The sequence below is a fragment of the Cuculus canorus genome, chromosome 15 (genome assembly GCF_017976375.1).
Source record: "Cuculus canorus isolate bCucCan1 chromosome 15, bCucCan1.pri, whole genome shotgun sequence".
NCBI lineage: Eukaryota > Metazoa > Chordata > Aves > Cuculiformes > Cuculidae > Cuculus > Cuculus canorus.
The window spans coordinates 15,816,637-15,844,611 of record NC_071415.1 but is presented as its reverse complement, the minus strand read 5'-3'; the positions used below and the strand labels follow the sequence as shown (position 1 = coordinate 15,844,611).

Here is a 27,975-nt window from a genome sequence, read left to right as displayed (position 1 = left end):
GTGTGTCCTCACAATTTAGATGCATGTGTTTATGAGTTGATGTATTACTGGCAGAGATGAACCTTAAAGGGAATTGTTGTGAAATAGAGACATGGAATTAAAGCACAAGAACTTCCTTATTGCACTGAACTACTTAAAAAAAACCCAACCAACAAAACAAAACAAAAAAAAAAAAAACCAAATAATTTCATAAGGGTTTTTGTCTTCGTACTGGTAGATTGGTCTAGAATGTAAATAATGTTTTTTAGCTGTTTTTCCATGATTTTAATCCTTCACTACACTCTGGAGGCTAGGACAAGAAGGCAGGAATTCAAGTCTACTGCTTTTTTGCTTTCTCCTTTTTCACAGACCTCCAGGATGATTTTCCCAGGTGAGAGTTTTTGTATAGTGAAGGCTGATACTGGGTGACTGCTGCCCTCAGCTTGAGAGCGCGCAGGATCAGCTTGTTTGTAACAGAGCTGGACACCTCATTGAAACCTGTTTACATGGGTGATAATGGTTGTTTGGTTGAGCATCGCATTTCATGGGCTTTGTGCAGCTTCCAGTTGATCATTGCTGAAAATTCAGGAGAAGGAAATACAAACTCCTTGGTAGCACTCCTGAAAAAATGTTCAGCGTTGTTCAGCATTCATGCTAAGTGTGCAATTTGTATGCCAGATATAAATCTGTGTTGCACCACCAGAGCCAAAGTACCCGCTTTCAGTGTTCCCCTGAAGCCAATCAAGCATGGGCTTTCTTTGGCTGCGAGCACAGAGCAGGGCCAGTTGTGCCTTACATGCCAATACGTACGGTGTAAGACTTCCCTATGGGTGTCATCTGGGGTGTCAGGTTTTCTTTTCATTTATGTTCCTTTTCTTATGACTTAGAAGAAAGGTGAGTAGTACACTTGCTGATGAATTAGACTTTCCAAAACTTCGTGTGCTAGAGAAGTATTGGGTTAATGACCTTGTGAGAACAAATTTAAAGACTGGAGAAATTGAAAGATTGACTTCCCCAGGAATTTTGTGAGAACCTTCTCTATTCTCTCTCTCTCTTTTTTTTTTTTTCAGTTGAGAAAGCTTTATAGACACTTGGAAATGTTTCAATGAATTTTATGGATCACAGCAATCCCATGTGGGAAAACAGAAAAACAGGCATGCTAAGGAGGAGAGATTTGATAATTTTGCCAGTTGCATGCAGGGAGCATGGTAGGTTTTTCTCGTGTATTATTTGTCTGAAGTACTTTATTCACAAAAGCAGCAGGTTTTAGTCTGTGCTGAGCATGGAAGCCACTGCCTTGTACTCTTTCCTGTGATGCTGCAGATCATCTGTCATGTTTAACTCCATGTGTTTCCAGGACACTTTTTAATTCGTATGAATCCTCTTCGTAATGCCACAGCTCAAAAAATGCTTCTAAATACTCAGGATTTAGTTCTGAGTGATTGTTTTCACTTGGGGGATTCCTGCGTTCGCCTACCCTGCTGCTTTGCCCTGTCGGCAGTGCTGCATGCAGGCAGCTCCTGCATCTGTACAGAGATCTGCAGACAAGTCCTCTGCAGTCATGCCAGGAATGTTGCTTGGGGCAAAATGTAATCTTGAAGTATTACTAGAAAACTTTACTTAAGCCCACATGTTGAATGTGTCTGGTACAGGATAGACATGTTTTACCCAGATTAAGAGCTGGAAAAGCAGTGGACATTTCATAAAAGGGATCCTCGGACATTACAACAGCACAGCTTCCGAACACAGAGCAAATGGATTTGTTACCAATTCCCCACTGGCTACTGAGGGTGCCTTTAATCCAAAAGCTGATGGGTGGTTTTTCATTATTATTATTTTTTTTTTTAATCTTGCTGACTAGAGAAGTTATTTAGGCACAATTGCTGGAAGTGTTAAGATGTGTGTTGTTCTGAGGAGATAATAACAGCCTGTTACACCATTTTGGCATATTTTAACACCAAAGTGGCTGGGGTTCTGTAATTCTTTACGGTACTAGCAAAAAGGAAAAAAAGCACTGTGCACAGCACAGGTCTGAGACAGCAGTCAGTCATGTCCTTACCCTGTCCCAGTGGCGGCTGCTTGGCCCCATGTTCACCTTGAGGATGCTGCATTGTCCAAAGGGTGGCATCCTTCAGGAAGGCCACTGGGTGCCACCCTGGCAGGGACTGTTAGGGACTGTGCTGGGGTAACCCTGAGTCCGCTGGCAGCATCCAGCCGCAATGGAGTGAGTTAAGAGGCTTTGGGGCAGAAATTCTTGCAAGAGGCACCACCCCAGCACTTCATTGTCTCCTCTGTATCACACCCTGCCCGATGTTCAGCTATCCCTTGGCTCAGTTCATAGGTTTGCTCATGTCTGCGTGAAAGGAAGGCAGGAAAAAAATCAATAGCTCTGCATCACACTAAAGGAGAAATTGTTCCTTCAGGCCCCTGCAGAGAACAGAAAGACAGGGCTGGTAATGAATTCCCCATCCAATAGCTGTTAATTACCACCTGCATTAACATGAACTATTTTTTTCACCTCTAGATAAGCCTTCCTGTAACACAAATAAAAACATATGAGGTCGAGGTTATTCTTTATCTCTGCACTAAAAATTATTGGTCCAGGGGTAAAGATCACATCCCTGAAAAACATTTCTTTCTGTCCTTTTATTGATGCATTATTGCAATCCAGGCAAAAGGCAAAGCGTATTTTAATTCATAGAGGGAAGGAGACTGGAAATCATAGAATCATAGAATAGTTTGGATTGGAAGGGAGCTTAAAGACCATGTAGTTCCAGCCCCCCTGCGATGGGCAGTGACATATCCCACTAGATCAGGCTGCACGAGGGGAAATCTTGGAGATCACATAGAAGTAAAGCAGGTATGAAATAGAAATGCTGCAGGTAACACGGAGGGGACTTTTCCCGTTGTTGCCCTTTCTCTCTGCGGGCTACAAGAGCAGGAGCTCAGCTCCCCTTTGGCCGAGGATGCAGCTGCACAGCGCGATCGGCGGGACGGGAGGTGGGACCGGGGCGGGAGGAGCCGCAGCGGGACACGGCGCCGCTCCGCAGCGAGGCACCTGCGGGGCCGGGCGGGGGCTGCAGGTGAGGGGCTGCGGGGCGCCCCTGGGGCAGCACACGGGCAGGTAAGGGGCCGGGCTGGGGCTGTGCCTGCTCGCTTTTCTTTAGAGAGTAGAACCGCTGTCTACACTCGTGCTCAGGACCTGCTCTTATCTCCAGCCCCTACTCTTATCTCCAGCCCCTGACCAGACAAGTAGGAGAAAGCCAATTCCAAACAGGTATTCAAAAAACGCTTCCTTTTTTTTTTTTTCCTTTTTTTCTTTTGTTACAAGGTACTTTCTTTGACTATAAGTAGCCGGTAATGTTGGTTAATAGACTTAAAAAACTTGTTTTGCAGAGCAAGATTTAGTCCTGCTATAAGCAAAGAACGTGGTACTTTGCAGTTTGGAAATTCAGTCACAAGACTGACTTGCACTGATACGGAGTGATTCTTGCCGAAACCCTTTTTCCTCGTAATGGTCAGACTATAAGCTAGGTAACGTCTTTCAAGTGTTAAAGAAATAATACAGAGTTCTGTTCATGGTTTCTTATTGTTAACCTTTCCTCTCTCTGCCAGGTTATTTGTTCTTACTGTTCAGGTCTCTATTTCAAATTTAGTGGTTATATATCCCTGATTTTTCCTCTTTACTCAGTGCTTGTAGTTTTCCCAATGGATTAAGTTTGCAACCGTCGGAGCGCTGCCCTGACCTCGGTGTCAGCCTCTCCGTGGGGCACCTCGAAGCTTCAGTCACGTACCAGTCTGCTGTCTTAGCTGGAAGGGTTGGTCCTGGGGGGGATCAGTACCCGCATCCTTCCCTGATGCATTTAGCCAGTGCCATGCTTCAGTCTGTGAGGTGTTGCACCAGCCTTGCTGGGATCTCAGCGTGAAGTGTGACATCTCCTTTCCCTTTGGCGTGGGTTGCATCTTGCAGTCTGTTAGCTACTGAATGAACGTGCTACTGCATTTTCCAAATAGCAGGGTGTGAGTTTTTCCATCTTATCATAGGTAACAGGAAGCCAGAAGAACTTCTGTGTTATATACACGGGGAAAACCTCAGGTTTAAGTGTTCGTGTTCTTTGTGGTCAGTCACTCTGTCACTCCCTCAAAACACACAGGCTTACTATTTAAATACTCCTCTCTTTCTCTTCGGTCTCAGCATTACTTTATTTTTTTGCTTTATGCCCTAACCTAGAAAGGTTGAAATGTTTCTATGCAGATGATTAAACATACATTGAAAAGCCAGATCTTTACATCCAGGATCTTATGGATACATCTCTGTCCCTTAGTAAAATGCTCTGCTAGTTGGGCAAACCTATGAGCAGTCTGTGGTACTGCATAGGAGCTATGCTGACTTTTGCTTCCACTGACTTAGCATTACTGCGATCTCCTCTGCCAGTCCTGGGACCGACAGCAGCCTGATCCTGCTCTGCTTGGCAGAAGCAGCCGGTCGGGAGCTCTAGAGCCAAGTTCGAGGTGTGATAGTTCCAAGTGTTGGTGCTGTATCAGTCCCTGCCCAAGCGATACAGCCCTGGCACAGGATAAGGAGAGCAGCCGGCCGCCTGTGCCAAGCAATATAGTTGAAATCACCCCTGTTCAAGGCAGATATCTCAGTGCTCCACCCAAAGCAATAGATTTCAGTTTCTTTTTCTTCTCTTATTTTAGGTTTGTTTTTTTTTTTTTCCCAGAGTAAGCTTGTTGGGAGGACTCCCATTCTTGCTGTGAAAGTGATGAAGTGGTGAGGTGGTGTGGTATGGCTTTGTGGGCTGACATAACAGGAACCAGCGCTCCATGGCGGTGTCCCCTTTCACTTTTTGGTGAAAAAGCCTCTAATTGTGCCTTGTATAGTCTGTAGCTTCTGTTTTGGTTTTTTTTGTTGTCGTGTTTTTTTTTTTTGTGGAATCAACCCTAACGTACTAACATGTTACACTGCATTTTAGTCTAGCTGTATTTTGTCATAAAGAAGAGTATTTAGTTCATGTGAAATTATTTGTCCAACAATTTGAAAACCCCATATAAAGATTTTGAACAGTTAGGAGAAACCTTTGAAAAAGATGATACTCTCTTCTTCTAACTGGTTCTCCCCAGCCCTTTTCTATAGTAGCTTCTTAGCTGATTTGCTAGACTATCGTGAATAGCTTTTGTTTTCCTCGAGGGTCATCTTAAATGCTGCTTGTGCAAATAGTAATGAGATGACCATATCCTAACAGGAAGTGAAGCTAAAAATTGCAAACGGAACAATGCTCTTTTTTTTTACTTCAGCAACATCATGTATCTTTAAAAACCTGTTTATCTAAAATGACCATATGTGTAGTTTTCGTAAGCTTTTCCAATTGGACTTGTGAATGAGACTCCTGTAACTGATACTGCTCATTAAAGTATAATATGAAGGTTGCGTTTAAACTGGATAGGTATCCGTTGCAAGTACAGAATAAATAAAGCTTTCTTTCAAGACAAAACTTTGGAACTGTTCTAGTAAACAGTGTCTCATGCCTCTACTAGATCTGTCTTTCCACTGAAAGGAGAAAACTAATTCCAAACAGGTATTCAAAAACCGCTTCCTTTTTTTGTCTTGTTATGAGGTATTTCCTTTGACTATAAGTAGCCGGTAATGTTGGTTAATAGACTTAAAAAACTTGTTTTGCTGAGCAAGATTTAGTCCTGCTATAAGCAAAGAACGTGGTACTTTGCAGTTTGGAAATTCAGTCACAAGACTGACTTGCACTGATATGGAGTGATTCTTGCTGTAACCTTTTTTCCCCCATAATATTCAGACTATGAGCTAGGTAACGTCTTTTTAGGTGTTAAAGAAATAATACAGAGTTCTGTTCAGTTTCTTATTGTTAACCTTTCCTCTCCCTGCCAGGTATATTGTTTTTACTGTTCAGGTCTCTATTTCAAATTTAGTGGTTATATATCCCTGATTTTTCCTCAGTGCTTGTAGTTTTCCCAATGGATTAAGTTTGCAACTTGTGTGCAGAGTTAACAAAATAAAAGCAACAAACCAGTAAAGGAAAAGAGCCTTGCTCTCAAAGGGATTAGATAACGCAAAATCACTGTGATGTGTATTTCAGTCCAGGAGAATTGTGGTTCTGAGGGGCCTTTTGGCTGAAGCAGGGATTTGTGTGGTAGATCAGGGAGAGTATTAGCATTTCACAGAATTAATGGAGTATCTGAACTTTCTTCCACTGCCATTAAGCAAGAACTCTGAAATGTGTGCCACGTCTTTACAACACTTCACTGCATTTTAAAATTTTAACTGTATGTTGTAATGCTATTTCAAATGTTTCAGGAGCATTTTTGTAGTAAATGAGGTGGAGGAGCACAGTTGTGCTTGGGACATTGCAAAAAGGAAATAGCGAGCAGTCCTTCTCCAAATGCCCTATCTAAGCAATCGTAATTAAGAGAGGGGATTTAACTTGTAAACAAGGTGAACAGGATGAAAATATTATAGTCTTATTAGATTTGGGAGGGAGGGCAGGAAATTACAAGATGAATGTTAAACAGAAAGGGCAAAGCAAGCGAGTAGGGGCAAAAGTAGTTCTGGTAGGTAGCATGGGATGCAGAACTAGGAAATACCTTCCTTTGTGAGCACTGAGCAGTTGGGAGAGACAGCAGCATTGCTTTCCCGATTCGCTTGTGTGTCCTTTGCATATATGGTACTAAGTTGATGAGTCTTTAATGCTACCACACGTCATCTTTCACCAGGAAGATTGTAGCAGAGGCACAATTTACATTGCTAATTGACGGAAGGTCTAACATAACAAAGTTGGTGTTGGCTCCTGTAATTGACCCTGCTGACATCAATAAGAACACAATGGAAGGCTGGTAAGGGGTGGAATTTGTCAGTGCAGACTGAGTACTTTGGCAATATGCATAAAAGGTAAGTGACTTGCACTTCCGTGTGTTTCTGGTAAAGGACTTGAAGGTCTCAGTGGCTTTCCTGAAACTTGATACCGGGACAAAGTGCTATTTTAGCAGGACATTCATGTTTGATTTACATTCTAAATGAGGATGAGGGTCTATAGGAGGGAATTACCTGTACGGGAATGGATGAACCTAACCTGAATATTTTGTCAAGGCTGTTGGCCTGTGACGTGAAGGCAGTTATTTTTCTGGGAAACAATCCAGAAGCATGAGACTGCACTGCTTGGGGTTTCCTGTTCAATATCATTACAGTGTGTATTGAATGATGCAAGCAGAGAGCACCCACTCTCCACCTGCCCTGTAACTTATTTACATATTGATGACTATTAAACCCACTGACTTTAAACCCTCTGTTCTCCAGGTGGTTTCTCCAGAGGAGAAACACAATTTGTATACTTGCTTGCTGAAATCCAAAATCTTGTCCAACATTGGGCACCACTCTGCAAAGGGGAGATTTGTCAAGCTCCTGCCATTTATTTCTTTCACAAATGACCTCTGTTCTCCAGCTATTTTTTTTTCCTTCTGGAAAATAAGCTTTTAAAGAGAAAGCTAAGTCTAAATTTAGTCATGGCTTTTCCTGGAGCTATGGTTTACTGCATCTCATCAAAGAAAAGGAAGAGATGGTTTAGCTTGAGCATTACCTGGTTTAGGTTCTTTCCAAGGAACTGTGGCTGGTCAGAAATTTATAAACTGTCAGACCATCAAACCCTAAACCGAGCTTATAACGTAAGCATCTCTTTAGATAAGAAGAGTTTCTCACGATCTTTGGGCTTGAGATGGTGGAAGTGAGTGCATTGGGATGCCACCTGTGCACACGGAGCGTATATGCACATACACACGTCCATCTCGTGTGAGAGCATTTGTGTGCCAGGTAGCCCAGGAATCTTTGAGTGACTACAGCCTCATTCGGGAAACATATGGGTTATCTTTGTTTACATTTTTGCTCACTCCAAATGCCTCCAGGCTTGGGATCTAATGCTCTTGGGTTTTTTATAGGAACAAAATGCAAAGATTTGAATTTGCTTCAGTGTAGATGGGGAATTTTTAAAAAATCCTTAAACGCTGGGAATGGAGAAAGAACAGAGTGGCTTCAAATGCTGGTTTCAATGTTAGACTGTAAATGCATCTTACGACTCAAAAGAAATAAAATGGTTAAGGATGGAACCAACAGACAGTCTGTCTTGGGCTTATTTGAGTGTCTTAGCAAGCCTTCACGGATGTGCCTCAAGGTCTTTAAAATGAATAAGAGAAAGAAGCGATGGATGTATTTTTCAGTCAGGCTGATCTTTTTCTTCTGGTTGGTTGCACTTCAGCAAGGTGGTTGATAGAGCCGGTTGATGCTTCCTGCTGTCTTGCTTTTGGGTAGTGCTGACTCTACACAGCCCATACGTTTCCATCAAAATACCCGTTCTCTCTACAGTTTGAATGAAGACCAAACACGTTGGTGAACTGTTTAGATCCAGTGCTCAGCTTTCCAGCTGCCTTGCTGGCAGGCTTCCCAGCTTTCCGGATGGCTGCACCCAGAAAGAATGAGTTGGTTTCCTGGGAAATGAGATAAAAAAATAGAAAAATGTAATTTTACACTTGCTTCAAAGGGAATTGCCTGAGAATTTCTTCCCCTGAGAAAGTAATATTTTCCTCTTTAGGTTTTCATCACAGTTTGAAATGTAAAACACACTTAGAAGTGGAAATTTAGTTTTCCAGGTACTTCTTTGCCGAAGACCATTATTATATTTTTCAACAATTTTCAAGAATTTTTCAAGTTTCCAGGCTTTTAGATGGAGGATCAGGACAGAATGTACCAATTCCTGAAGAGTTTGTATAAAATTTCAGATACATTCTAAGCTAGTTCAAACTATTATCAGGAGATAAGTGGTTCCTGTCAAAGAAAACCTACCTCTCAGGAGATATGAACTTCCTATGACTTTTATGTTAGCGCTTTAGATTCCTTGGGCGTTGATTGCTTTTCTTTGGAAACAAGGGGAGGAGTCTCTGCTAATTACTTTTCTGAATACATGAGGATCTCACTCTGTCTCTGTAGGTATGAAATTGTTGCCTTAAAAAAACACCAGTGTCATCTAGGGGAGGCCCTGTTTGTAGTTTCTTGTGGGCATAAATCACCTGTCACTGTTTACAGAAGGGATGGGTGACGCACCGTATATTCAGATTGCCTGATATGCTTTTTTACTGAATGTTTGCTGAGAACGTGGGCCTCATAGCGTGCTTCATCAAACTGTAATGGAAGTGTTTACTGATTCAAATGTAGGACTTCAAAATCAATCAATCACCTGTATTTATATGCAAATCTCTTTGCAAGTCAGTGTGCAAAACCTTGGCAAGGTTTTACAACTGTATGTCTCACTGCAAGATTTTAGGCAGCCTACCGAGATCTTTAGATGTGCAAATGATGCAATAGTAATTTAAGAGCTTCTTATGTCAAAACAAGATTTTGACAAGCCTTCTGAAACTAGACACTGTACCATTACCCATTTGAAGATACTTTTCTTCATGTGATATGTCCTTTACTGCAGTAGAAGTCACAAATAAAACGTACTGTGGACAGGAAAGTTGGTTGAGGCTGTACTGTTAAATGAGATTCACCTCTGCTTTTCTAGTAGTGGAGCCAAGATAAATGCAGGATCTGATGAGTTTTGGCACGTGTGTCTTTTATAACTTTCCCTGCCGCTGAATAGCTTGCCAACTGATCAAAGTTGGCATCGTGCTTTTAAGAACAAATGCTAAAGATTGCTTCCTTTTTAATTTTGAGTATGATTTTTGAGCAATTGCCAGAATTGACTATTTAATTTGGATTCTGGTTTTCTAATATTAGGTTCTCTTTTCACTGACTTGCTCTGACCATGTCTGGTTTGCTTAAGACCAAAACAGAATATTCTGTGGGAAAGAAAGCTAAAGTCACCCTATTTACAGGATCAAGACATTAAGTCATTAAAAGAGCCCTTATTAAGAGTGAGACTCTAAATAGTGTCAGCTCTGGACGTGGCAGTGGTGCAGTGGGTGCCTTGTTCACAACTAAGACTTAGGGGTGCCACTGCTGGTAAGGAAGTGGACGTGCTTCACCTCCTCTTTGGTTTTAGAAACGTGGAGAAAATTCATGTATGTGGCTTTTCTTGTATAAGGAGGAAAGAGAGAACTTACTTTCTTCTTAATTTTTTCAACATGCTTCTAAAACTTGTTTGTTGTCAGTGCTGGGGAACGCATCGTGTGGCACTCCAGTTCCTTAGTTTTGTAGGGAAATATTCATTCCCATTTTACCTGCAGCTTCTCGTACAGCTTAATTTCCTATGGTAAATAGCACTGACTTATAGTCATTGCCTATTTATGTTGTTTCACATTACATGTTAACAGGATGGCAAAATCTTCTGAGATGCTAAAATGCTTTCCTTTTATTTTGTATGTACATGCATCTATTTCATAACTAGATCTGTAATCAGCCTTCCCATTAACATATTAATGAAGCAGTAGAGACAAAAAATAAGGAAGATTTCATCACTCCAACCAAGGATTTGTCATGTCTTATCATTACAATGAAGCCTTTGAAAATCCGGACTACCACTTTTCAGAGACACTGGAAATTGATAGAAGGTGAGTTTATTTAAAATAATTTTGTTGTTGTGACCGTGCCATAGTCTTTATTTATAAGCAGGAGAAACTTTTTATCCAGAGTCTTAATTTGTCAAATTCTTTTAATCCCTTCTTTATGCTTTCTTTCTCACAGATTTTTAAAGCTGTTATCAGGAAAATGATATTCAAGAGAAGTGGCAGCGTTTAGTTTTTACATGTTAGATCAATTTATCAGTTAAATGTCTGTTAGGATTTATGCCATAATGTCATGGATATTTTTTAGTTCCAGTGATTTTCACAATATGCTACACCCTTGGATGTCCTCATTTTCCAAGCAGTTATTCCTGTTTAGGTAGAGTCGAAGCTAACTTCAGACTGAGAAAATTTTTGCTGTTTCTAGTTCAATTGAAGACAAAATCAGAATCATGATGTTAGAGCTCTAAATACAAAATACCTCTCACTATCAGATTTTGGCTTGTTATATATTCAAATATGATAATAATAGGTAATAATTTATTAAGGATATCTATTGAGATAGATTCAGGGTTTTCCTTTTTTACTGTTTACACAGGAGGAGTCCTCAAAAGAATCTGTTCTCTCACCAAACCCCTTACGATTATGATACTTCACCATATGGTTCCTATGGAGAACACAGTGAAAGAGAGCAGAATTACCCTCTGGCCATACCAATGGCCTCCCTGAGACGTGGCTCTGAATCCAGCAGAGGTTTTCCAAGAGTTGATGTCCTAAGCAGAAGTCCCTATGGACATTCCACAGGTATGTAATTTCCGATAAGAACACCTTACAGAAACGCTGGTACCAATAATGGCTTGCTCTGTTCTGAGGGAGTCCTGCAGCTCTGGAAAGCTCAACTCTATATATTTGTACATGGTGGCAGTGGGGTTTTTTTTATTTATTTATTTATCTAGAAGTAGTTCAAGTGTTCTATTAACAGATCCACAAACTTTCTGTTATATTAACAGATTGGTAAATACTGCTTGTATGGACTGAATAAGGGATTGAATACTAGGATGTACATTGGAGTGAGATATGAGAGTCATGGGATACACTGCTGTGTTTGCAGAAGAGCTGCATTCGGTCAACAGGGCTGCTATTCTATGCGTTTAAGTCATCCCTAGCAGGATACAAATTTCTGTATAGTTCTGATTCCCTTCAACAGATAATCTTTCCTTTGAGCCTGAGCCAGACCTGGCATACAGCCCGCCTTCTACCTTCCACCTGCTGGATCGCCCCTATGCTCACAGAGTTGCCAGCGTATCATACGGTAAGACTTAAGGATTGTGGTGCATTAGAATATTGAATGTCAGAATCACCCTGCATAAAATAATGAATATTTAAAAGGTTCGGGTATGCGGATCTTCACGTAAGAAAAGGAATTGTAAAACATAAATTCTCTTTTAGTCTCCTGCATTGTTGTAGCTGAATTTTTCATTATCTTTCTGAAGGTGATGATCTTTGTTTCGTGAACAATGACAGATACAACACCTTCCACACTCGCTGTAAGTGGGTCAGTATAAAACAGACTTGCACAGTTATTTGCAGAGACTCACTGTAGAAGGAAATAAGGGGAGGATAGGATGCATTTTTGAGACATCTTTAGTGAATTGTTTACTATGTTGTCTCCATATAAATTCTGAATTATAATAGTAGTTACAGATTTATATTCATTAAAACACAGGAGGTCTGGAATAGTATAATCTGGGTTCTTTTTTAGGCTAGCATAATAGTTTATTGTTCATGTTCTGGGTAGGAACTGTTCTTCCCGTATTGTGTAATTTTTCTGTTACAATAAATTCTGTTCCTGCCTGCTGCTTCCGAGTTATTTTCTGGAATTGTTACCTAGACACATTCAAAGAACCGTTTTTCTCTACCCCAAAGTGAAAGGTTCTTGGTTTTTTTCCTCTTTTTCTTCTCTAAGAACATGATCTTTATGTTCTGATTTGGCAAAATCCTGTATTTGAATTAAAAAGCAAATTTTGTTGGTACCTGGAAATGTCTCACTCCATGAGTGACCATAGAAATAGGACATTTCTGAATGTTAACTGTTGTGTATGGCTTTTAATACCTGACACGAACGAGAGAGTGCATTTCCAACAAGATCCACTAGTGGATAAGTGTCTGGGTGCTGAAAGTTGAAGATGCTTTTCTATTTCTGATTCTTTTTAGTTGCTACAAAGGAAGTTGAGTGTAATTCTAAAACAATCCCTCTCAAGTCAGTGGAAGGATTTTTAAAGAATGTCTTGAACAATCAATGTGCACATTTATGAATGGGTCGATGACAAAGTTTTCTGTGACAGCTGAAAACTGGGCTCAGTACCTCTTTTCCAGCATTTATCTGAAAAATTGTGCATGGTTGTCAAGCGTGACCAGAAACTAAGTAAATGGGGAAGTATATGTAGATAGTGTGATGGAAGGGTATTCTTTTAAGTTGTTTCTGTGAAAGTGAAATTTGAATTTCTTTAGTCAGTTTGTCAGGAGTGCCTAAGCTTGCTAAACAGTGCATGTTACTTAGGTACCATTATTCAGAACAACGGAAGACCACCTGAAGAGATCGTCATGGCATCTTCCAGCCTTTTTGAAACAGATCCAGCGCATAAAGAAGGTAGGAATTTAGATAGGGGGTTCAGTATTAAATATCATCTTGTACGAGGATGGTGTGGTTAATGTTCTTGTTTCATCACCAGAATTGCATGGGAACAACATGGTTTTGTATTAATGCTAGTTATTACTCTTTCTACTCTACTAGCACACTAAAATCCCACGATGAACGAAGCAAAATACGGTGTGAATATATGTTAAACTGTACAAAGAAAAGCTAAACTCTTTATTAGAATTCGTTTGACCCGCACATGTATTCTTTTCAGCCACTGTGTCTGGAATTAGCATCAAATTCCAACTATGTGAAAACAGTCTGATTGTTAAGTAATACAGTTCTGTCTCTTCCATAGGCAGTGCTATGTTTGGTCACTAATATCAGCTGAAATTGTAGAATAATTTTTAGTTTTCAAGGCAATATGTAGCATCACAGAAATGTAACTACCAAACAGCGATTGAGCAATAGACCAGAATCTTGGGAGTTCATCAGTATTTTGTTTTCCTTAATATTGCAGCTCTTTGTGTTAACATTAAACAAGTATCAGGCAAGTGATATTTTTTAACATTCAGTATTGTACTATTTGCTTACATCTGTATTAGAGTACTGATGGAGCTGAGGATATTCTGGGGAGTATTATTAAGTGTCAGAACTTGCCACATCTTGGTAGCAGTGAAAATGGAGAATGTTGTTATATCTATTTCAGTTTTTATATTAAAATTGACTGTATTATTATCCCAAAATTTGGTTTTTTCATGGATTTTATGCAGAGGACAAACTAGTTGGAAATCTTGCAAGTATGACCACCAGTGAAAGGATTAAAGCGATCCAGAAGATGCCAGAGACCATGAAAAAAAAGAGAGAGATCAGGTAAAAATAAAAGTTTATCTGTTTAGTTTTAGAAACGCTATACTTTCAACACATAGCTATCAAGTATAGATGTTTGCCATCTGCTCAGCTTTGATTTGTCACTTTGAAAGAGCTGAAAGTAGTTTTTAGTGCACTTTTTAAAAGTTAACATCAAGGGAAAATAATTTAAAGGTGGTTCTTTGTCCTTTCTCTGGATAAGTAGAATCTCTCTTGGTAATATAAAACAGAATACCAAGACCTCGAGATTTGATTATGAATGATGGCTTGCAGTTTATTTTCAAAGGAAACTTGGATGTTGGCCATTGAAAATAGAGATGAGACTATGTGATCTCAGCCATCCTTTTGTCTCCTCACAGAAAATATTTAAATTTTGTTCCCAGAGTGAGTTAGTGGAGGGAGTAGTTAGTTAGAACATGCTGTCATAGCATGGATGAGAGCCATGGTGTCAGCTAATAGAAAAAGAACCAGCAGAACATCTTTGTATCTTATAAACTCTGTTCATGTGCGCGTGTCTGACACTGTATTTGCAGCAGCTTCTTTGGCTTCTTGTTTTAGTTATGACCCATACTATAATGCTTGCATCTCCTGCCCTGCTCTTCCACAGGGATAAAGTTCTCAAAGAAATAACAAAAAAATCAAGCCACCACAGTACTCAACTTCCCTGCTGCACGCACTGTCTGCAGGGAGCAGCTCTGGTAAGTGTCAGAAACTTCTGTCAGTCACAAGAGGGTAAACCGCTAACTCCAGAGATATCTTCTCTCTGGCTTTATTTTACTTATCAAAGAACCAATTCATTGCTGCAGTGTTCATTAATAAAGACTTGCCTTAGGGAGGCACTTGGCAGCACCGGTTAAGCGTCTTATGGTGCATGTAGTGTAAAAAATGTGAGGCTTTATTTTGTGAATTTGAATCCTGTTTAAGACTCCTTGCTGAGATCCATCTCTCTCTTCTCTTTTGCATTTCAGTCATTTCGGCGATTTGGAAATACCTTGTTAGAATATTTTAGCTTACTGCGGTTCTGGCACAAGACTCTGAAAATCATTGGTGCTGAGTTTGGAACAAGTGTTCTTTCTTATTTTATTTTCTTGAAGTGGCTGCTAGCTTTCAATGTCTTCTCATTCCTCATAAACTTCAGTTTCATCACAATCCCTCAGTTCATTGCAGCGGAACCAAATAACCTTACATTCACGGGTCTGGAGCTGTTCACTGGATCTGTAAGTATGTAACAGCAGATTTGCATTAGTACTATGTGCAACAGATCTACTTTAAAAACTCATGATAGCGTAAAAATGTTAGCATTTCTTATTAAGAGGTCAAGTTAGTTTTACAAGAAATACTATTTAGTATGTATTTGAAAAAGAAGCTGCAACAAACATTGACTCAGGGTGAGGTGACTGGAAGTCATTCTGATGCATTTGTCTCACTGCAAATGGTTGTTGGTTCAGCAATATTTCAAGACTTTCGTTACTTTCAGAGAGATATGTAGGCAGCCAGGCCTTCCAGAGATAGCTACAATAGTCATCAGCAAGATATTTTTCCCCATGTTAATTTTCCTCTGAATATAGAGTGCAGATTTCCATATGCAGTCCTGTGAATTTTGCTTCTTTCCGAAGTTTTATTCTTCCAAGGAGCACACAGATCTTTCTGTGGCAGCCCACTCAACTCAGTGAGTGGGCCTGGAAACAGGGGGATAATTTCAGTTCTAATTTGACTAGTCTATTAATCAACTAAGTGATCTGAGAAGATTATTAACTTTTTTTTTTTTTTTTGGTGTTTCTGTCTTTGTGGTAAAAAATGTGTCAATCTTTTTGTTGTTAAAGGATTTCTCTGGTCAATAAAGAAGATTCTATTCTTACTAATGCTTAGTTGAGAAGAAATCTTTCCAAAAAGGAAAGATGTCAGCCTTTTCCTTTTGAAATTGCGTTTGAAGTACTGTGTTTTGTACTCATACTGTTTAACTTGGCAAAATACAGTCACCATTGCAGGAGTTCAATTGTAACTTAGTAACTCCAGTGCTGAATATCACGTACTTCCTTTCTGTTCCTTCATTGTTCATAAAATTTGTCAGTATGGAACTTTGCTTTTAAGAACGGGCAATTAAGCCTTTCCCTTGTCAGGAATTTTCAGAAAAGACAAAATCCTGTAAAGGTGTTGAATGCTCACGACCATCCTGCAGGAATCTTAAGAAGGATACAATTCATTTCCATATCTCTAGAGCCTATGGAAGATTTTAGCTGATAGAAGGAAAACAAAGGGCCTAATATTTAGAAATTTAATTGCACCTGTGATTTTGTAGCAGGGAATGGGACAGCTCCCACTCCTCTAATGGGGTTTCAGATTATACTCCCCACCATACACTGGTGATAGCAAACAATTTGAATGATGTCCATGTCTCTTCAGGGTTATTTTCAACAAACAGTGCTCTACTATGGCTTTTACACCAATGCTACAATCAGTAAAATAACAAATGGTGCATCTTACAACATGCAGCTGGCATATATTTTCACCGTTGGATTATATTTTGTCGTCTGTTTTCTTATCTTGTTGGTCAGGTAAAGTGACTATCTATTCTTATTTCACTTACATTGGGGGGGGAAAAATCCTGCAAAAGACCACCCCACCTCGCCGATGGCTGGCAGTGATAATTACCTGAGTGTATTTCTGTAAGTCCTTATTTCCAGGTCTAGGGTCTATATAGAAGTTTCTGTTCAAAAGATAGTCTCCAGGGATCAAAACTTCATTAGAAAAATGAAGAATGACTGCAAAATAGTAAGGAACGTGCAGAGAATCCCAGTTCAAACCAATGACTATCATGATCCCCCTTTTGTAAGCTGTTACTCCTAACATCTCCTGGTATTCATATGGCTTTCCAGAAGTAAAGATTGGCAGGAACAACTAGGAGAAGGAAATGTGAGAGTTGTTTCTTACGTTCGTTTACTTTCTGTGCCTTCTGTGGTGTGCTATGACAGAGGCCCAGCAGCCTTGGGATGAGATAGAAAAATTGACAAATCTCCCTTGTTGCCTTGCTGTACAGACTTGATGTATCTCCCCATTATGGATCTCACAAATTTAATTTGCATTGCAGCATGGCAAAATCCTTCTGCAGGAACTTCATTAACCCTTGGATGTACTCTGGAAAAGCCAGCAAACTTCTCTGCACTTGGGACTTCAATATAACTAACGAAAAAGCCGTTAAGCTGAAACAAAAGAATCTCAGCACACAAATAAAGGTAAGCAGGAGGTAAAAAAAAAAAAAGTAGAGAAGTACAAATCTAGTGTGCACGAGTCACTCTGCCAGAGACTTCTGTGTCTGTACAAACTTGTGTATGCACACACTGGCAAAGTGACTCAAACGTGCTAGTTCTGTTCCTAATAGACTCAAGTGTTCTTGACTGTTAAGTTTCATTTGATGTGAACTCCTGGAGTCGGCTTAGCTACTTGTTTTTCTTCTCTCTTTAAGCTACGTGTCAATATTTGTGTGCTTTGGTTCTACTAAATGAATCTCTGTGACTATTAAATATTTGCCAAACAGACTATTTCTTCTGTTTTTCCTTCCTGCTATTTAACCATCTCGTAAACAAAAGGCAAGCTTGTAATATTATCTGTGAAATACAGTGTAGCTGTCAAGAGATTAGACTTTTGGGATAGGAACACAAAATTATCTGGTAAATGTTCCCATGATATTACTCTGCCCACCTTCTAGAGAAGTAATCTTTTTTTTCAGTCACTCAAGTAATTACTTAGAATAAGTTTTGCTTTATGCTATTGACTACGAAATTTTTCATTAGGAATTGTTTCTTTGCAGGAAGACCTCTCTGAAGTAAACCGAGAAGTTCTAAATTTTTCTGTAAGAGAGAGAGTTGTTCATATTGTTATTCATCTTGCTTCTTGGGCTGCTTCTCTGGGAACAGCAGTAGCTGCTTGTGCTGGTGTTTACTTCCTCTCCATTAATAACCTAAAGGTAAGGACAGATTTTGCAGTGTGGTTTTGGAGGTGTGGTTTTGCATGTGAGTGTATTACATGGGGAAGCAGGGTCTGTTCGCTACTAGGACTGTCGGGAAGCATAGCTGTTTTTTCTGCCAATGCAAACACAAATCCTGCTGTATCTAAAAAGGTGGTTTGCAAAGCCTCGCACCACCAGGTGCAGGGTGGCAAGAGGGTAGGACCTGAGGGGTCTGAGCAAATCTCCCCGCTTCCCCAGCAGCTGTCTGCCTCGGCTTCTGGCTAGCTTAGGGATGATGCAGTTAATGACCTAAAAAGAAGCAGCAAGAAACTGCTACAAAGCCTGTCTCTCCTTTGTTTAGGAGCTGCTTTTAAGCTGAGACTCCCATCCCTGGTCTCATGTAACACAGGGGAAGGGGAGAGCATCGCTGTGCTGCTGGTCATGAGCCCATAAAACATCTCAGTCTCTAGCCTGAGAACATACTGGGAGATGTGCCAGGTGTCTTCCCTGCAAACACAATTTGAGGCAGCATTTTGGTAAAGGCTTTGAGCTGGGGTTGTTTACTTGTTTGGTTTTTTCCCTTTCTTCTCTAAGCTGTTTGTGAAAGGGCATGAAAATGACCAAGAGACCCAAGCTGCGATGTTGGTGCTACCTATTATCGCATCTCTCCTCAACACATTGATTCCATTCTTCTACTCATGGCTTGGACAGCTGGAGAGATTTCAGACTCCTGGACACCAGATATATGTCACTATTGCGAGGTATTTGTTGTTACTATCTCTTAGTGCTTTTTGCCTGAAGTTGTCTGACTCTTCTTTTTGACAGCAAGCTGCGTCTAAGGGCTGTGGTGGGCAGCAGGGGAGCTATAGAGGAGAATTAATCTTCTCCAAAGGCCTTGTACACTCTTTCCTCTGTGGCTGTCTTCTGGGAGTCCTCTGGAGTGTTACATCTCTGCATGAGAACAGGGTATGATTTCCCTCTCGATTAGGCACACTGTGACACTGAGCTTGAGTTTGCTTGTAGATAGCCCCAGGCTGTTGGCCTCCCAGAGAAGGGAAGGGGAGAGAAGAGTGAGGATGTCCTACTAACTGCAGACTCCTGGAATTAACAGCATGTAGGCCCTGGTGCCCCTCAGACTTTCGTCCCCTCTGGAGCCCACACACGCAGCCTGTTTAGTAGAGGCTTGTGCCAAGCTGGTTTTGACCAGCTCTCCTTCTGCCAGGACAATGGAATAGCGCTGCACCTAAGCTCCAGGGAGAACTGCTGTTAGTCCTGGCACTCTGCAGTGCTATTGTTGTCTTAAAAGGGGGTAATAGGAGTAACCAACGGTCATCCTGCCATCGTTCCCTCCAGTGAGCTTATGGACCAACTGTCAGTGCAGTTACTGTTACTTTTTCTTTTTAGAAATATCGTCCTGAAAATATCAATTGTTGGAATACTGTGCTACTACTGGCTTAACATTGTGGCTGTGTCGGAGTCACAGGTAAAGTTTCAAAAATACAAATCTTTTACTTACAAGGCCGGGTTAGGAAGCCCCTTGAGAAGAGGCTTGCTCTAGCAAAGAGGAGTACATGTAGTGTCTTGGAAAACTGAATTTGTCACCCTAACATTTATTTATTAGCATTTTTAGAAAAATGAACTGTAGGAAAAATGAATCACCAACTGAGGTCTCCACTGGTTTACTGCATTGTTCAATTAGGTTATATGATTAGTCAGGGTTTGGGCAAAACTTTGATTTGTAGTTTCAAATGCCAAGCGCTCAGGAACAACACTAGAATTGCATGTTTTTTGACTTCTAGATATGCATATTTATTTTTTTTTTCTTCTTAAAGTGCTGGGAAACTCTGGTTGGCCAAGATATCTATCGTCTTGTTCTAGTTGACTTCATATTTTGTTTGCTTGGCTCTTTCTTTGGAGAGTTTTTACGAAGGTAAGTATTGCTTTCCTAATCTTATTTTTATTCATTAACCAAAGATATAATTTTTTTTCTAATGTGAGAAAAGGAGAAGTCCAACGGAAGTGTGGCTGTGACACTACTGAAGCTTCCTTGGTGTCTCTTCCAGGCAGTCCCTGAGTACATGCCTTGCATATATTGCAGCTTTTCCTTAGGAAGAAGTCAAAGCATGTGTGGCTCTGCTCTTCCAATGTGCCATTTTTTCCTTTGGAGACGGAAACACAGGCAGGGAGGAAGCTATGTGATACCCCAATGGCTCTCCTGACTAAGTTGACAGAGAACCAAGTGTCTCAAGCAGAAAATGTTGCTTTTCTGCATGTGCACTGGCACACTGCTGGCTTTCCTTGGGATGCCCCCCTGTAATTGTTTTCCTTACTTATGTCACTCTGTGGGGTGCACACAAGTTTAAAATGTTATTTTAATCAGTCTTATTAGGGATGTAATATGACTTCCAAGTGTAGAGTTCTGTGGCAAGGTAAGTGAGAAAGTATTTTTAACTGAAAGTGAATACAGCTAAGCATGTAAGCAGAGAGTCATTTCATTCTGACATCTGCTGTGTGTACCTTCCTATTGCCAAACATTATTTATGATTTAAGGTAGTAGAGTATTTATGTGCTTGCCAGTTCTCCAGAGCATTTAAGATTCCTGCCCATACTTGTGTACGAGATCTATTGTTTGTCCTTTGCACATGATGTGAACAAGACTAATTTACAAAGTAGGACTTTGTTAACTGTACGGTAAATCAACTCAAAACAGCATTGAGGAGACCTTGAAGACTTTCCCTCCACAGCGCTTGCCAGTGTACTTTAATCTTCCTTATATTTTTGTTCTGTTCGGATGGAAAACCAACTCCCAGTGAAAGGTCACAATGCCAAAACTGCAGTGTCAGCTGTAATGGATGTCCTTAAGCTGTTAAGCTGTGTGAAAACACCAGGCATAGGGCCATAAAAGAATAAAATAAAATTCCTTGCATATATTTGTATGTATCCAGACTAACCCTCTGAAAGCTCAGCGTTGAAACATTATTGACAATGCAGCTGATCAGGTGTTACCAAGACCTATGTTCAATGAGAGTTACCAAGATCTGTATTGTTCTTGGTACAACAACCAGAAACTGGATCTTCCCAGCTCAGGAAAAATGAGGTGATAGAAAGGGATTGTTCGTCCTCAGTAGGAACCTTCTGGGCACTTGTTTACCTGCCTGCATCTCAGCTACTTGCAACCTCATTTAGTTTGGAGTAGAAGAGTAGAATATACTTTAGGATATATTAAGACTATCAGTCTATAAGATGCATCTTTTTAAATGAGGCTGAAAATTTTCAGGACTCGGGCATTGAGAAGCTATTGCGGTTGTATACTGAGGGCACTTAAACTGTTTAAGCATAAGCATACTTTTCTGATATGGTTACAATTAGTTTTTATTTTCTCTTTTCTTTTTATTTTGAGTTCCGTGAAAAATATCCTAGGTCTTACCTCAACCCTTCTGTGCATTATGGGAATCTGTCTTTACCAAATTCTGTTTCCTTTCTGACGTGCTGTCTAACTGATGAGCTGTGGCTGCTTTGCATGGTTAATGCAGCCCCTGAATAGTTTGTCATCAATGCTGGTATTCAGCAGGTCATTTGTAGAGGTTTCTACAAAGGGTTTTATCATTTAGCAAATGCTACTATGCTGTGTTGTTTTTTTCCCCCCCAGAATTATTGGAACTGCATTGAAACTGGGGTTGCCAGAATTTGATATTGCACGAAATGTTTTAGATTTGATATATGCGCAGACTTTGACCTGGTAAGTGGTGTGTTTATGGCCAAAACTTCATTTATACTCAGAAATGCCATGGAACATTCTAACTCAGGCGTTTCTGGATGCTTCGCATCATGGGGGAAAGGATAATTGCCTGAGACAGATGATACATAAATAAGCTTTGTAAGGATTGTGACTTTCCAGTTTGAGTTTTCTTTTAATTATGCAGGTAATAACAATAACTTTAGTCCATACTTTACCCTGTGTCCATCTGGTCTGGAAGAAACCCCTAAAAGGAACACCCTAGAGTTGTGTTTATTCCCCCCTGGAATGGAGTCCCTGTTTGAAATAATCTCAGGATTAAACCCTGGAAAAGATGCCTTATTTCTAAGCAGGTTACTCCAACTATAAGAGTTTTGCAGAAATCTACATAGGTATTCATCTTTCAAGTGGTGTATTTTTAAAGGTTGCCTTACTGTTAATATACTTACGTTTCCAAATAACCAAATACTAACCGTATATGAAGTTAGTGTGATATTTTCTGCTTTCAGTGCACTGACAGCTGTGTGGTGAATAGTGATGGTTTAATTTTTCTTCTGTGTAGGATTGGCATCCCCTTCTCACCTCTGCTGCCCGGTATCCAGATGATAGCATTTTCTATAGTATTTTGTGTGAAAAAGGTAACAAGCTTTACATGTATTCATCATAAACTTACACCATTTGAAATCTGGTCAGAATTTACTGCGTTAAAGTGGTGGTTTTGTCTGGAGGCTGTGGCGTTTTGTGTTTAGGGGAGAGTTTGATTGACTGGGTTTTGGTGGGGGCTTGCTTTAAAGAAACATAATTTATATGCATCTTCTTGAATTACAAACCTGTGAAACTTGAAAGGAGGAGAAGCATGAGAGGGTTATAGGAGGGGTTAAGAAGACAGAATAAAATGGTAAAAGTAAACACTGGGAAATTAATGCTGCATATGTCAATACAGACAGTCTGTGGCTGTGACTTTGGCTTCCTGCTTACTCCCTAGCAACTCTTCCCCACTCCCAATAAGCAGGGTGATTCAGCCAAAGATCATGGTGAAAACTTCTTTTGCAGAGTTATTTGTTTCCGTAGTATGACTGGATGATAGATCATTGGGTCATTGAACAGTTTGTAGCATTGAATGTAGAACAGCAAAGCTATAGTCAGACTGATTCAAATTTCCCAGAACCATCCATTTGTATATGCTACAAAAGCAAACTCTATCCAGCAGAGTCCTGAAGAACCCATCAGAGCTTCATTTTAAGTCTCACTATTTGAAGACTATATCCTTTGAGTTTTCTAAAACTACAGTATATCTATCAAATTCATGTAAAAAGTTCTTAGAAACTTTTGATAGATTCCATTCCAGCAGTTGCCTCCAGCAACTTCAGTGGGATTGATGTAAACCAAGTTGAAGTGGCAGGTGACACTGTTCCAAGAGTCAGGGTACCCTTTCATCTCTTTAAAGGTCAGTCTGATGATGAATTGCCAACCCCCTCGCAAAGTCTGGAGAACTGCTCAAATGACAACTTCCTTCATGTTCCTGCTGTTCTTCCCTTCCTTCCTCGGAGTCCTGTCTGTCATTGGAGTCACTGTCTGGAGGTATGGAAGATCGCTGGTGTTCAGGCCTCCTGTGTTTCGCTGGGTGACCTGACAGCAGGCAGAGGAATCTGCACTTTTCTATAGAAAAAGCTACATTAATTGCTGTGAAAGGTTTCCGATGTTCATGAGATGTTCTTTTTTCTGGAAACAAGACTTGCTGAGCGTGCTGCAGGAGTGTGGTTAATGCAGTAGCTTGTCCTGTAGGAAAGTGGAAGGAGCAACAGAATTGCTTTCAAGTCTTGGGTGCCTATTTAAATGTCAAAGCAAATTTGGCTTTTCCTCCTCCTTAAAAGTTTTCACAAGATATTCATAGTTCCTGGGCTTATTTATGTTACAGGCCATGCTGGGTCTGCAGTGGAGAAACACCTGGAAAAACTCACTTGAGGTCAACTTCTGGATTGTTTACAAAATTCAAAGGCTCTTTTTGCAGGAAATGCAAACCTCTGTCATAATGCATCTTGATTGTTACCAGTATTTTAAAGCTGCTTTGTTTGTGTGCATGTTACTGTGGTCACTGTAACGAGGGCATGCATGGCTGCTCCTCTGCTTTTCCTTGGCAGTTCTCAGCCACAGGATTTCAGTATTCAGTGTGACAGGTGGCTGCACGTGAATCCAGGTGGGATTAAAGATTTCAGAGCAAACATTTCCAGATGGAAGGTGGGAATTTCAAACTGCCTGGAGTGGTTCAATTTCAAAGCAAACAATGCTTTCCTGTTCCAGTCTACCTGAAAATATTAATCCTTGCTACGGGCTGCCTTACTTCACCACATCCTGTTGTTACTGAAATCTCTAGTGACTCGTGTCCTTGAAGGCAAAGCAAAGTGATGGTTGCTTTAAGCGCCTGTCATTAAACTGTGAAAGTCCGGATTTTCACTCTGCAGTAGCTTGTGCTGCAGGGATTGACTTGTTACATTTAAGCTAAGACTGTATTTACAGGGCTTGGTACGGATCCACTACAGTGGGGTCTTTCTCTCTCGCTGTGTAGTCTGGGGTGGGCATTTTAATGGCTGGAGAGTGACCCAAGTTAAACATAGATCATGGATCCAAAAAGAGTGGAGGAGTGAATTCATTAGTAGAAACTAATAAGCATCTTGATGTACAAAATCACAGCGTTAACTAGGTCAGGAGTTGAACTACAGTTGCTTTAGTTGCTGTTTTCACACACTTTCAGGTTAAAACCTTCCGAAGAATGTGGTCCTTTTAGAGGTTTGCCTTCCATGTATGCTGCAGTCTCTGAGTGGATAAAACTACTGGAAAGTTACACTGCCTCAAAATGGGTGGTGTGGATCTACTATAACTTAGTTACAAGTGAACTTTTTTTCTTCATCCTCTCTGTTATTGTTCTGTAAGTACTTGCTTGTGAAAAGGTATGTGTGTATATATTCTAATGGATAAAATAAACAAGGCTACTTTCTGTTGAGACAGTGACTAGGAGGAAATACTCTTGGGTATGAGTGCTCATATGTTGGACTTTTTCTTTTTTTTATCTGTGTTTAGAATTATTTCTTATCTTTACTGGCAAATAATAGAAGGAAGAAAGACCATGACCAAACTCCTGCATAAGCAAATTATAAATGTAAGTTTGACTCTCAGCTTTATCTTTTTAAAATTTGCCTGTCTCCTCCTGCTGCTGCAGAGCCGTAGTCTGCTTTTCCTAACAGTTCAAGGGTGCGTGGGATCCCTCCCCCGTGGCTGTTGCAAGGAAGCAACTCTCAAGTTTTCTGTTGTTGCAAAATAATTTTACCTTTAAGCTGTGCTGCTGCAGCTCCCTCTGTAGACAGATTTATTTCAAAATAAAAGGAGTTTTAATGATTATCCTGATCAATGGTTGCTCTTGAGGCCTTGAGCCCCTCAGGAATGATTAGTCCATTCCAGCTAATGATCAAATGTGTTTTGACTATAGGAAGGAAAAGATAAAATGTTTTTACTTGAAAAACTACGGGCACTGCAAAGGGCAAACCAAACGCCACCTGCGCCAAGAGGACAAGACCAGCAGGTAAGTTTGGGGGTTCAGATACTGCTGTTTCAATTATGTGTTTGGTACGGTTTCGTGGGGTTCCTGTAGCTCTGCAACCAGGAGGCCGTTCTGGGATGTGTCTGTGTTTAAAACTTCACCTAAGTTTACTAGTTAACTCCAGACAGCAAAAGGATACCATGGAAGTTCCCTAACTATTTGTTTCAGACTGGAATTCAACATTCCTAATCTAGGTGTGCAGGTCACTAAAGGGTTCGGCCACAGCTGAAACTGAGGAGGAGGCTGCCTTCCTCCCCTGCCTCTGGATTTCCTTAGGTTATGGTTTGTGTGTCCCCCCATTTGTTTCTGTTGAGGTAAAACTGAGTGCTCCCAACACTTTTAAATCCTGTATATCATCAAGGTAGACTTCTAACGTCTTCAGCTTGACTCTATTTTCTGAAGTCAGTCCTGCCTGCTGAAGCATCAAATAAGTGTTAAACTGTGCACACATAAGTGCCGCGCAGTCTTTTTATTTGGGTTAAGCAAAAACCCTTTCACCAACATACTGGTGAAGAAAAAGGGTTTCTTAGGTTCCCAAAACCGCCCCCCCCCCCCCCCCCCCCCCCCCATGACTGGCCATTGTTGATGTGATAATATAAATAAATAGATGTAAATAGAGACTGGAGAGAGGGGAGGATAAAGTGAGTGAGCATTTTTTGTGTGCTGGGGATCTCAATGCTGGAAGGCCCTGTGGCCATGTCCAGGGCCACAGGAGGGATTCCTGAGGGCAGGGTTTGATAACCCACAAAATGTGGATGTTCTTGTAGTTGTTAAGGTCAGATTTTGAAAGGACATGCCAGAGTAATTGCACCAAAGCGAGTAGAAGAGCCATCTCCCTAAACCAAGGGTAATAACCACAGGTGGGAGTAGTGCTGACCATAAAGTTATGACTGGAAGCCAGAATGGCAGTACTACTTAAGCCAAATATTCTGTCTTTCAGAGAAGGCCCTCTTCATACAACCCCTCGCGGCAACCTGCCCAGCAAGTGCCGGACTACCCAGGAAGGACATGTGACAGAAACCAAAATGCCGCCCTCAGCGAGGTGAGATGGGCAACAGACGGAAGGCTCTGCTAGATTGGCCTGTGTAGAACCTGGGGTGTTGTAGACAGTGGGCAAGCGTTGGACAAAGAGGACATCCTGGATGTATAGAAACAATTGTAAAGATTGATTTGAGCAGGTACAAAAACGTTACCAGAATAGGTGTTGGAATGCTCAGACTCACAGACCTTTGTTGCAGGTAACTGGTGTCTTTTTAAATGCAAGCCAGACAGGGACATGAGGGAAACACGGACCTACACCTACTTGTGAATTCTGTTTTCAGCATCCCTATTCTGCCAGGATCTCGACGGGGACTGGCTTCCCTCCAGGTAAGTGTTTGTAATGCTGAACACAGAAGACAGCTCAGCTCTGTAAAAATGTTTGCTGTAGTGCAGACACAGCAAGTACAGCTCCATGTAAGAGAGACAGATAGCGTTCTAGCATCTCGTATAAGAGAAAAACAAAAAGACTGGGTGGCTGGGGTAAATGTTTTCCTTAGGACGTGCTTACTGGTAGCTTGTTGCAATGTTGGTCGTGACTTCTGAAGGCTGATCACAAGCTTCTGTCTACCAGAGAGTTGAATTTCTTTGGGTCAACAAGCCATTTTGTCTTATGTGAGCAGCCACATGCAAGAATGTTACATCACATTAGAGATACATCATCTATTCCGGGACTCTACATCATCAATAACCTCTTCTGAGAGTCCCACCAAGAGGTGAAGTGTATGTCCTGAATAGAAGAAACTTGCAGGGTAGCTTGAACTGTTCTGAGTTTATACAAACACATAACTACATTCCAAATACCTGAGAGATGAGACACTTAAATAGTGTGTTTTTTTTAATGGGGGGGTGGTTATACCAACACCATTAACATTAATTACTTCCTGTGTTAAAAACAGATTCAAAGACACCCCATCTCAGCAGGAGGCCAGGGGTGTCTGAGGCAGTGGCGCTCGCTCTGCGTGCGAGGGAAGCAGCACAGTGGGAAGATGAAGAGAGTGACAGTGATTTCTGACTGCAAACAGGCCCAATACATGTTAAGTCATTGAGTGATGTTTCTGCTGAAAGCAACGCATATTTGTACTAATGACTGAAAGAACCATTCAAACATTTTCTTACCCCTAAATGGAAGAAAAAGTAGAAGAAAAAAATAGAAAAAGAGATTGCAAAATGCATCCCGACTGGAGTTTATTATGATGATAGGGAATATCCTGTGTGTTTGGTTTGTTTTGAAGTAGGACTATTCAGGTGACCGCCAGGCTTCCCCCAGGACTGGACCCCAGCAGTGAGGGTCCCTTCACTGCTGGGCACTCGTTGCTGACTCAATGTAAGGAAACTTGTGCCAATTGGAAATAAAAGCTTTGGTCTAAATTTGGGGTTTTATCAGTTATGTTGTTCAAACTGTTCTTATCTGCTCTAAGCCAAAAGCAAAGTATTGGTCAAATAAAAATAGAAAGACATAAACGTACAGTTGTTTTTAATGCCTGAGACATTGTACTGGCTGCAAAGTAGCTTGTGTGAACCCGATTAACCACCTATTCCATTTTCAGTTTTCTGAGCCATTTTTACAGTTTATTACCATCGCTCAAAAGCAGCTTTGATGTTAAAGGTTACCAGAACTCTTTCTTTAAGAGATTACTTATCGAAATTCTCAT

At 40.7% G+C, this 27,975-nt stretch overlaps 1 protein-coding gene across 9 annotated transcripts; it reads left to right on the top strand.

Annotated features, from left to right (window-relative positions):
* The first annotated feature begins 267 nt into the window (after positions 1-267).
* On the top strand, positions 268-27,933 carry TMC5 (transmembrane channel like 5). 9 transcript variants are annotated; one of them, XM_054080759.1, is made up of 25 exons: positions 268-370; positions 1,050-1,187; positions 10,383-10,545; positions 11,096-11,301; positions 11,705-11,809; positions 11,991-12,044; positions 13,058-13,147; positions 13,909-14,008; positions 14,613-14,703; positions 14,974-15,222; positions 16,409-16,560; positions 17,094-17,238; positions 17,814-17,969; positions 18,546-18,712; positions 19,356-19,434; positions 19,784-19,881; positions 21,601-21,690; positions 22,250-22,325; positions 23,135-23,268; positions 24,440-24,613; positions 24,766-24,844; positions 25,172-25,264; positions 26,223-26,324; positions 26,605-26,650; positions 27,220-27,933. In XM_054080759.1, the coding sequence occupies exons 3-25, from the start codon at positions 10,472-10,474 to the stop codon at positions 27,333-27,335; spliced, it is 2,676 nt and encodes an 891-aa protein (XP_053936734.1). In that variant the 5' UTR covers positions 268-370; positions 1,050-1,187; positions 10,383-10,471; the 3' UTR covers positions 27,336-27,933. The 9 variants fall into 9 exon arrangements, with proteins under 9 accessions (XP_053936734.1, XP_053936742.1, XP_053936737.1 ...); XM_054080767.1 differs by lacking the exon at positions 11,991-12,044; XM_054080762.1 differs by lacking the exons at positions 268-370; positions 1,050-1,187 and adding an exon at positions 3,002-3,103.
* Positions 27,934-27,975: the final 42 nt, after the last annotated feature.